An 11,062-nucleotide genomic window follows, 5' to 3' on the forward strand; every position below is an offset into this window, starting at 1 on the left:
GTGGGAGGTCTTAGAACTTGTTTTAAAGTCCATTTGAGATATAAAATAAAGTGATAACCATCAGCCCCTATGAGGTTACATACAGTTGAAGTCAGAAGTTTACATACACTGAGGTTGGAGTCGTTAATACTCATTTTTCAACCACTACACAATTTTCTTGTTAACAATCTATAGTTTTGGCAAGTCGGTTAGGACATCTACTGTGCATGACAAGTGATTTTTCCAACAGTGGTTTACAGACAGATTATTTCACTTATCACAATTCCAGTGGGTCAGAAGTTTACATACACTGTGCCTTTAAACAGCTTGGAAAATTCCAGAAAATGATGTCATGGCTTTAGAAGCTTCTGTTAGGCTAATTGACATAATTATTATTATTTTAAATTTTTATTTTACCCCTTTATCTCCCCAATTTCGTGGTATCCAATTGTTTTTAGTAGCTACTATCTTGTCTCATCGCTACAACTCCAACTCCCGCGATGAGACAAGGACATCCCTACCGGCCAAGCCCTCACTAACCCAGACGACGCTAGGTGACGATGATTGCCTTGCCTGGTTTACCAACTACTTCTCTGATAGAGTTCAGTGTGTCAAATTGGAGGGCCTGTTGTCCGGACCTCTTGCAGTCTCTATGGGGGTGCCACAGGGTTCAATTCTCGGGCCGACTCTCTTCACTGTATTCATCAATGATGCCGCTCTTGCTGCTGGTGATTCTCTGATCCACCTCTACGCAGACACCATTCAGTATACATCTGGCCCTTCATTGGACACTGTGTTAACAAACCTCCAGACGAGCTTCAATGCCATACAACTCTCCTTCCGTGGCCTCCAACTGTTCTTAAATGCAAGTAAAACCAAATGCATGCTCTTCAACCGATCGCTGCCCGCACCTGCCCATCCGTCCAGCATCACTACTCTGGACGGTTCTGACTTAGAACATGTGGACAACTACAAATACCTATGTGTCTGGTTAGACTGTAAACTCTCCTTCCAGATTCACATTAAGCATCTCCAATCCAAAATTAAATCTAGAATCGGCTTCCTATTTCGCAACAAAGCATCCTTCACTCGTGCTGCCAAACATACCCTCATAAAACTGACCATCCTACCGATCCTCGACTTCAGCGATGTCATTTACAAAATAGCCTCCAACACTCTACTCAACAAATTGGATGCAGTCTATCACAGTGCCATCCGTTTTGTGAGCAAAGCCCCATATACTACCCACCACTGCAACTTGTACGCTCTTTCGTTGGCTGGCCCTTGCTTCACTCTCGTCTCTAAACCACTGGCTCCAGGTCATCTACAAGTCTCTGCTAGGTAAAGCCACGCCTTATCTCAGCTCACTGGTCACCATTGCAGCACCCACTCGTAGCACATGCTCCAGCAGGTATATATCACTGGTCACCCCCAAAGCCAATTCCTCCTTTGGCCGCCTTTCCTTCCAGTTCTCTGCTGCCAATGACTGGAACAAACTGCAAAGATCACTGAAGCTGGAGACTCATATCTCCCTCACTAGCTTTAAGCACCAGCTGTCAGAGCAGCTCACAGATCACTGCACTTGTACATAGCCCATCTGTAAACAGCCCATCCAACTACCTCATCCACATGCTGTATTTATTTATCTTGCTCCTTTGCGCTCCAGTATCTCTACTTGCACATTCATCTTCTACACAGCTACCATTCCAGTGTTTAATTGCTATATTGTATTTACTTCGCCACCATGGCCTATTTATTGCCTTAACTCCCTTATCTTACCTCATTTCCATTCACTATATATAGACTTATTTTTTCTACTATATGATTTGTTTATTCCATGTGTAACTCTGTGTTGTATATGTCGAACTGCTATGCTTTATCTTGGACAGGTCACAGTTGCAAATGAGAACTTGTTCTCAACTAGCCTACCTGGTTAAATAAAGGATAAATAAAAAAAAACTGAAAGGCCGACCTGCAAGGAAAAAGCCACTGCTCTAAAACTGCCATAAAAAAGCCAGACTACGGTTTGCATCTGCACATGGGGACAAATATTGTACTTTTTGGAGAAATGTCCTCTGGTCTGATGAAACAAAAATATAACTGTTTGGCCATAATGATCATCGTTATGTTTGGAGGGAAAAGGGAGAGGCTTGCAAGCCGAAGAACACCATTCCAACCGTGAAGCATGGGGGTGGCAGCATCATGTTGTGGGGATGCTTTGCTGCACTTCACAAAATAGATGGCATCATGAGGAATGAAAATGATATGGCTGTATCTCAAGACATCAGTCAGGAAGTTAAAGCTTGGTCGCAAATGGGTCTTCCAAATGGACAATGACCCCAAGCTCCAGTTCCAAAGTTGTGGCAAAATGGCTTAAGGACAACAAAGTCAAGGTGTTGGCCATCACAAAGCCCTGACCTCAGTCCTATAGAACATTTGTGGGCAGAACTGAAAAAGCGTGTGTGAGCAAGGAGGCCTACAAACCTGACTCGGTTACACCAGCTCTGTCAGGAGGAATGGGCCAAAATTCACCCAATTTATTGTGGGAAGCTTGTGGAAGGCTACCCACAAAGTTGGACCCAATTTGAACAATTTAAAGGCAATGCTACCGAATACTAATTGAGTCCATGTGAACTTCTGAGCCACTGGGAATGTGATGAAAGAAATAAAAGCTGAAATATATCATTCTCTCTACTATATTTCTGACATTTCACATTCTTAAAATAAAGTGGTGATCCTAACTTATCTAAGACGGGAATTTTTACGAGGATTAAATGTCAGGAATTGTGAAAAACTGAGTTTAATTGTATTTGGCTAAGGTGTATGTAAACTTACTACTTCGACTGTATCCCCCATTAGCCAATGAGACAATGCTCGCTCTGCTTCATGCCGCATTGGCTGTGTGTGTTTGTGCGGCAGGAGTGCTCCCTGGTGGTGTCACAGGCTCTGGGGTCGACCAGTGATTGACTGACTAACTGACTGTGTTTTCTTTCATTAAAACGGAGCACTCGAGTGTGCTGTATCCAACCTGTTATCCACTCCAGTGTGGTTTGTTATTCCCTCCCACGTTAAGGGTTGTTTTTGTTGTATTCATACTTTGTGGATATAAACAGTAGTACAGATTAGCAGAGACAGGACGTGGAGAGGTTTGTCATGTCAGCCGTCCATCAGGATAGATCAGTGACCATGTTTTTCCTTCGTCTCCAGGGAGAACCTCTCAGTGTGTGGCTCCCGCTGGTGGCTCCGCAGCGTCCTGCTCAACATCCTCCTCTTCCTCATCCTCTTCTTCCTCACCACTCCCGCCATCATCGTCAACACCATGGACAAGTTCAATGTCACCCGGCCTGTGGACAGCCTGAGGGTCAGAGTTCATTCCTGAATTACAGTGCTTGAATGGTCCTAATGGGGTGATGGTGCTGTACAAAAGCAAATAAACTCAGTATTTCCAGAATGAACTATAGCATGATGAACTCATGAGGTTTTGGTTTCTCCCCATAGAGCCCGATCATCACTCAGTTCTTCCCTACTCTATTGCTCTGGGCATTCTCTGTCCTGCTGCCCTTCATAGTCTATTACTCAGCCTTCTTCGAGTCTCACTGGACCAGGTAGAGTATTGCACTGTTTGCAGGCCCCAGCAGATACTGCTCAACCCAAGGCCCACTTCTGTCCCTGATAAGACAAAACACTGTATTCATATTCCTCAGACCCTCTTGTTTTTGTCTGTCTTCTCGACACAATTACACACCTCTCACTGTTCTCTCACTGTTCTCTCTCTGTCTCACTTTGTGTGCTCTGTTTGCCTGTGTTACTGCTCTAGTCAGGTTGTCGTAACGATCTTCTGTGGAGATAATGACATGCAAAGTGGTCACAATACACTGAGGAGCAGAATAGCTCTGCATCCTGGAGGAGACAACCTCACACTGCACCTATGAGCACTGTCTCTTTACATAACCACCCACCCATATATTGTGAAGGACTTAATGCAAATCAATGTTCACTGTTATTGTGGAAGGCTCTGCTCGTGGTAATGAGCCCACTAAGTTGTTTGCATTTGAAACGGAATCATTAAATATGTGAGATGTTGCTTTTTGAATGTCGCGTGTGAGTAAGTGCGATTGTGTTTGTGTGAGCTTCTGTCATTAGTGTCTCCTGAAAGTATTTCATATTCTAACATGTACTACATGTCCAAAATATGTGTTGTGATGTCCAAAACATGTCCTCTGTTGTGATGTGGTCCATGTTGTGGTGTCCTCAGATCCAGTGAGAACCAGATCATGATGCACAAGTGCTTTGTACTGTTGGTGTTCATGGTGATCATCCTGCCCTCGCTGGGTCTCTCCAGGTATGAATATAGGAACATACATGCTGACGTGTAACAGACCACTTATTGCTCACTGCTATGATCATTACAGAGATTGCGTATGATCCAGGATCCTGTGCTTCTGCTCTAATGTACCTGTGCTTCTTTCCTCTCCTTTTGCCCTACTCTAGTCTGGATCTGTTCTTCAGGTGGCTGTTTGATGTCAACTTCCTGGAAGACAAGGATGTTAAATTGGAGTAAGTGTAACTGTCCAGGCCTCTACTGCTATGGTACCATCTGCGTAGCTAGCTCTGACAGAACTGCCATGGCAAACACACTTCTAAGATATGTCTCCTCTGTGTACAGGTGTGTGTTCCTGCCTGATAACGGCGCGTTCTTTGTAAACTACGTGATCACGTCCAGCCTGATCGGCACGGCCATGGAGCTGCTGCGTATCCCAGCTCTGATGGTGTATGCTCTGCGTCTCTGTTTGGCCAAGCCCGGGGCCGAGCGCATCCACGTCAAACGGGTGACAGGAGCAGTATTTGACTGTAGTATTTGTGTGCATCTTTGATTTATCAAATAACCTTTTTTTTATTTTTATCTCCAGAGCCAGGCCTATGAGTTCCAGTTTGGTCTGGAGTACGCCTGGACCATGTGCATCTATGCTGTTAGCATGACTTACAGTATCACCTGTCCCATCATCATGCCCTTTGGTGAGTGTGTGTGTGTGTATGTAGGCTAAAGAAGCACGCTTGTCTTTGCTTCTCACATCCTTCCTTCCTATGTGTGTGTTTTGTGTGTCTCCTTCCTGTGTGTGTGTCTCCTTCCTGTGTGTGTGCTCACTGGAAACCTCTCTCCTGCTACTGTCAACTTGGTCACCTCTGCTGCCAGCCTGGTGCAGACTGTGAAGTGTATGTGCTGTAGTTTCAGACGCTCAGGCACAGCGAGTTGTGAGCCAGACGCCCACTCCACTTCTGTCGCTACTCTCCTTTATTTACTGCCGCTACTCTCCTTTATTTACTGCCGCTACTCCTTTATTTACTGCCGCTACTCTCCATTATTTACTGCCGCTACTCTCCTTTATTTACTGCCGCTACTCTCCTTTATTTACTGCCGCTACTCTCCTTTATTTACTGCCGCTACTCTCCTTTATTTACTGCCGCTACTCTCCTTTGTTTACTGCCGCTACTCTCCTTTATTTACTGCCGCTACTCTCCTTTATTTACTGCCGCTACTCTCCTTTATTTACTGCCGCTACTCTCCTTTATTTACTGCCGCTACTCCTTTATTTACTGCGCTACTGTCCTTTATTTACTGCCGCTACTCTCCTTTGTTTACTGCCGCTACTCTCCTTTGTTTACTGCCGCTACTCTCCTTTATTTACTGCCGCTACTCTCCTTTATTTACTGCCGCTACTCTCCTTTATTTACTGCCGCTACTCTCCTTTATTTACTGCCGCTACTCTCCTTTGTTTACTGCCGCTACTCTCCTTTGTTTACTGCCGCTACTCTCCTTTATTTACTGCTGCCACTCTCCTTTATTTACTGCTGCTACTCTCCTTTATTTACTGCCGCTACTCTCCTTTATTTACTGCCGCTACTCTCCTTTATTTACTGCCGCTACTCTCCTTTATTTACTTCCGCTACTCTCCTTTGTTTACTGCCGCTACTCTCCTTTATTTACTGCCGCCACTCTCCTTTATTTACTGCCGCTACTCTCCTTTATTTACTGCCGCTACTCTCCTTTGTTTACTGCCGCTACTCTCCTTTGTTTACTGCCGCTACTCTCCTTTGTTTACTGCCGCTACTCTCCTTTATTTACTGCTGCCACTCTCCTTTGTTTACTGCCGCTACTCTCCTTTGTTTACTGTCGCTACTCTCCTTTGTTTACTGCCGCTACTCTCCTTTATTTACTGCCGCCACTCTCCTTTGTTTACTGCCGCCACTCTCCTTTGTTTACTGCCGCTACTCTCCTTTGTTTACTGCCGCTACTCTCCTTTATTTACTGCCGCTACTCTCCTTTATTTACTGCCGCTACTCCTTTATTTACTGCCGCTACTCTCCTTTATTTACTGCCGCTACTCTCCTTTATTTACTGCCGCTACTCTCCTTTATTTACTGCCGCTACTCTCCTTTATTTACTGCCGCTACTCTCCTTTATTTGCTGCCGCTACTCTCCTTTATTTACTGCCGCTACTCTCCTTTATTTACTGCCGCTACTCTCCTTTATTTACTGCCGCTACTCTCCTTTATTTACTGCCGCTACTCTCCTTTGTTTACTGCCGCTACTCTCCTTTGTTTACTGCCGCCACTCTCCTTTGTTTACTGCCGCCACTCTCCTTTGTTTACTGCCGCTACTCTCCTTTGTTTACTGCCGCTACTCTCCTTTGTTTACTGCCGCCACTCTCCTTTGTTTACTGCCGCCACTCTCCTTTGTTTACTGCCGCCACTCTCCTTTGTTTACTGCCGCCACTCTCCTTTATTTACTGCCGCTACTCTCCTTTGTTTACTGCCGCTACTCTCCTTTGTTTACTGCCGCTACTCTCCTTTGTTTACTGCCGCTACTCTCCTTTATTTACTGCCGCTACTCTCCTTTATTTACTGCCGCTACTCTCCTTTATTTACTGCCGCTACTCTCCTTTATTTACTGCCGCTACTCTCCTTTGTTTACTGCCGCCACTCTCCTTTATTTACTGCCGCCACTCTCCTTTATTTACTGCCGCTACTCTCCTTTATTTACTGCCGCTACTCTCCTTTATTTACTGCCGCTACTCTCCTTTGTTTACTGCCGCTACTCTCCTTTGTTTACTGCCGCTACTCTCCTTTGTTTACTGACGCTACTCTCCTTTGTTTACTGCTGCCACTCTCCTTTGTTTACTGCCGCTACTCTCCTTTGTTTACTGCCGCTACTCTCCTTTGTTTACTGCCGCTACTCTCCTTTGTTTACTGCCGCCACTCTCCTTTGTTTACTGCCGCCACTCTCCTTTGTTTACTGCCGCTACTCTCCTTTATTTACTGCCGCTACTCTCCTTTGTTTACTGCCGCTACTCTCCTTTATTTACTGCCGCTACTCTCCTTTGTTTACTGCCGCTACTCTCCTTTGTTTACTGCCGCCACTCTCCTTTGTTTACTGCCGCCACTCTCCTTTATTTACTGCCGCCACTCTCCTTTGTTTACTGCCGCTACTCTCCTTTGTTTAATGCCGCTACTCTCCTTTGTTTACTGCCGCTACTCTCCTTTATTTACTGCTGCCACTCTCCGTTGTTTACTGCCGCTACTCTCCTTTATTTACTGCCGCCACTCTCCTTTGTTTACTGCCGCTACTCTCCTTTGTTTACTGCCGCTACTCTCCTTTGTTTACTGCCGCTACTCTCCTTTGTTTACTGCCGCTACTCTCCTTTGTTTACTGCCGCTACTCTCCTTTATTTACTGCTGCCACTCTCCTTTATTTACTGCTGCTACTCTCCAGGCCTTGACACCTGCCTTCCACATTGTACCAGGCCTGGGCCCTGCTGCATGCTGTCTTTTACCTATTATTCATTCTGTAGCCCAGAGTTGGGGTCAATTCCATCTAAATTCTAGTAAATTCCGAAGTCAGCCGACAGGAATGGGAGTGTAATTCACCTCAACTATGCTTTAGACTGAAGTTAACACTTTACAATAGGTGATTGGCTGCATATGTCCTCATCAGTCAGCTCGGTGTATGTCTGTCTCTCAGGGCTGCTCTACCTGATCCTGAAACACATGGTGGACCGTTACAACATCTACTATGCCTACGTGCCCACCAACCTCAACCAGCGCATCCACACTGCAGCCATCAGCCAGGTCATCGTGGCGCCCATCCTCTGCATGTTCTGGCTCCTGTTCTTCTCTGTGCTCAGGCTGGGTACTTCCTGGTTCATGTTACCTTAGCCTATCAAACAGACCGATACATGTGGGTTACCCACTGTTAGTCAGACATAGCTTAGTGAGTCGTCATATATGGTGATGTGGTCTTGATTGTGGTTCTTCTCTTGTGCTCCAGGCCCAATGCGTCCCATCACCCTCTTCACATTTGTGTCGCTGCTCTCCTGCCTTGTCTTCTCCCTCTTCAGCTTATGCCTTAGGAAACAGCCTGACAAGTCATCAAGCTACCAGGTCAGCGATAGTATGAACAATGGGACATAGTGCTGTACTGGTGTTATTGCTAGCACAGCCTTAGTTTTTGACAAACTCAATGTAATGTAATTTATTAAGCCTAAGTACCTCGACCTTGGGCTATGTCTTTATGAGATGTGGTATTTAAGCATCTGCTGTTGCAGTGTAGCTATGCTCTTTAGATAAATCCCTATAATTTCAGTGCGAGATTATTATTGACCCCCCCCCCCGGTGGGTGTAGAGCACTGGCCCTCAATGGCTTAATTATCACTGTCCCAATGTGTTTCAGATGTTTGACCAGATGTCTGCTGACCAGCCGGCAGAAGGGGCCTTCACTGATGCAGAGAGAAGCTCCACCCCCTCCACCACCCCCTCCAATGTACCTGCCTTCATTCACACCACTCTCAATCCCTGTACAATAAGCTCATAACTAGTATATATGTATGAGTCATTTCAGTTTTAGTAATTAGTAACTTCTTTCTCTGTGTCTCTCCCCTCAGCTGTTTGTGGCATCTGTGTTGCTGGAGCCGGAGTTAGGCCTGACCCCCATGCCCTCCCCAGCTCACCAGAGCTACGGGACTATGGCCAGCTCCCAGGACAGAGAGGAGCAAGAGGAGGAGGAAGACCAGGTTGAGACTGTCGAGACAGAGCTCCAGGACCCTCCAAACCCCTATTACTCCAGCCCCCTCATAGACAGCCCAGTGGGCTACCAGTGACTCACCCCCCTCCCTAACCTCCTTACTGTCTCCTATTTGTAAGAGAGAAAGATGTTTTTTTAAACCCTTGTTTTACCCTCTTCCACATCCAAGCCCCTCTGACTGTACAATGTTTGTGAGGGACCCTTTTGGATTTTGTGTTTGGAGGTTCTTTGGAACCAAAGGCTGAAATAGGTTCTTCCCCAGCCCAGTGGAGGGGATGTGGGGGCTTCATCTTAAATAAACAATACGGAGGATACTTCAAACAAAAGTGCATCTGTAGTTTTCTGACTACTTCATGTCTCCCTTTTTTCCCCTCTATAAGTGAATGAACTTTACCATACTGTATGTGACCTGACTGGGAGTGACTGTGTAGTGAAGGACACTATCTTTGTGTACCACTGGGAAAGGAGTAGGGATGAATTTCACCAGTTCAGTGGGTTTTAACCCAAAGACCCTACTAGACAGAGTGGTCTTGGCTCTGGGGGATCTGGCTCTGGTGGGGTAGAGCTCTGCGAGGCAGGGCTGCGGGTCGGGATCAAGCCATCTGCAGTGGGAGAACAGGACAGACGGAGGGAAGGCAGAGTGGAACTCCGAGCTCTAACCCTATGGAGGAGAAGGGACAACGGGTCTGATACTATTGCATTTATTGTCAAGGTTCTTGTTTTTGCTCTTCTGTACTGTCAGTTGTATGTGATATTATTGTGCTGAGGGGCGGACTGTGTGTATTGTTTAATAATTTATGTATAGTGCCCTCCCTTTTTATTAATGTTTATCAATGACTGTTATTATGAGAACATCATAGTTGTGTTCAGTAGGAGGAAATGGGAGATAAAATGTCAGAACAGAAAACAAAAAGGAGTTCTCTTATTGGACAAGTTCAGGGAGCACCTGAAGTCCTCAATTTTTAGAACATTATCTCCAATTGACTTGGGTTTTAAAACGTTGTGCGTAAAGGTCCGGCCGCAAAAATAGTCTTGAAAAGATACTAGTTGTACCCTATTGCATCATGGTTTCAGTAGTCCAAACCAGTCGTCCGCTCCACTGCATGTTGCGAACGTATACATTGTAATACTCCATGTCCACCCATCAAACTAAAGACTCGGCTGACCTCACTGTTTGATTCAATCATACAGTAACCTTTGCTAGTTTTGTATTGCAAGTGTTTTGCTGCTCGGGGGAGAGGAGGTTTCCATGCCAAACTAAATGGAAACTGATTGAGGTTTGTCATTGTACTCTCTTGCTGTGCCTTGAAGAAAAACTCACTATGTTGCATGGACTGAACTGAAGAGCAGGGAAAAGCGGGAGACCGATTCAAACAAACACACATAGTTCTGGCCATAGTTCTATCCAACGCAATTGATAGCTATTATCCTACTCCCTACTTTGTGTGAGCAGCCATCTTCCTGTGTACTGTGTGTCATACAGTTCCTTCAACCAATAGACAAGCAGCAGACCTGGGTTCAATAAAGTACATGCATATAAGTCTTTAGTAAAAGTTGTATTTTCTGTGTTTTGAATATTTTCTAATGTAGCTGAATGTTTCTACCTTTTCTTGAAGTATTAGAAAGTATATTCTAATAGTTTCCTATAAATAGCCTACTTTTTTGACATGCTTATTTTCAAATACATTTATTTCAACAACAAAAAAAAACAATTAGCCTACAGGACAAGGTTCGAATGCATGGAGTATTTAAATGCACTTGTCTGTGTATTTGAGGATTTTCAAGTACATGCCAATACTTCCAAATACATTCGAATATAGAACTACTTATTTACAAGGAAAACACATCGACATACTTGCTTCAAAATGTCTTTGAAAGTAATTGAAATAGTATTTGAACCCAGGTCTGTCGAGCAGTGTGCTCCACAAACCACCGGGCTAATGATGTTGACTCATTATGTGCAGACTATTTGCTAGTCTGATGGGGTTTTTCAATGGAAGCATT

General features: G+C 45.0%; 1 protein-coding gene across 2 annotated transcripts in view; it reads left to right on the top strand.

Annotated features, from left to right (window-relative positions):
• tmem63c (transmembrane protein 63C) overlaps positions 1–10,605 on the top strand; it is a 54,371-nt gene extending 43,766 nt beyond the window's left edge. For both annotated transcript variants that reach the window (XM_020499839.2, XM_031788162.1), the window contains exons 14-23: positions 3,187–3,340; positions 3,478–3,584; positions 4,235–4,321; positions 4,471–4,536; positions 4,646–4,808; positions 4,890–4,995; positions 8,000–8,167; positions 8,306–8,418; positions 8,708–8,797; positions 8,919–10,605. In XM_020499839.2, the coding sequence (XP_020355428.1) occupies positions 3,187–3,340; positions 3,478–3,584; positions 4,235–4,321; positions 4,471–4,536; positions 4,646–4,808; positions 4,890–4,995; positions 8,000–8,167; positions 8,306–8,418; positions 8,708–8,797; positions 8,919–9,134 (1,270 nt within the window). In that variant the 3' untranslated portion in view covers positions 9,135–10,605. The remainder of the gene's footprint in view (positions 1–3,186; positions 3,341–3,477; positions 3,585–4,234; positions 4,322–4,470; positions 4,537–4,645; positions 4,809–4,889; positions 4,996–7,999; positions 8,168–8,305; positions 8,419–8,707; positions 8,798–8,918) is intronic.
• The last annotated feature ends 457 nt before the right edge of the window (positions 10,606–11,062 follow it).

The sequence above is a fragment of the Oncorhynchus kisutch genome, linkage group LG14 (assembly GCF_002021735.2).
Source record: "Oncorhynchus kisutch isolate 150728-3 linkage group LG14, Okis_V2, whole genome shotgun sequence".
In the NCBI taxonomy this organism is placed as follows: Eukaryota; Metazoa; Chordata; class Actinopteri; order Salmoniformes; family Salmonidae; genus Oncorhynchus; species Oncorhynchus kisutch.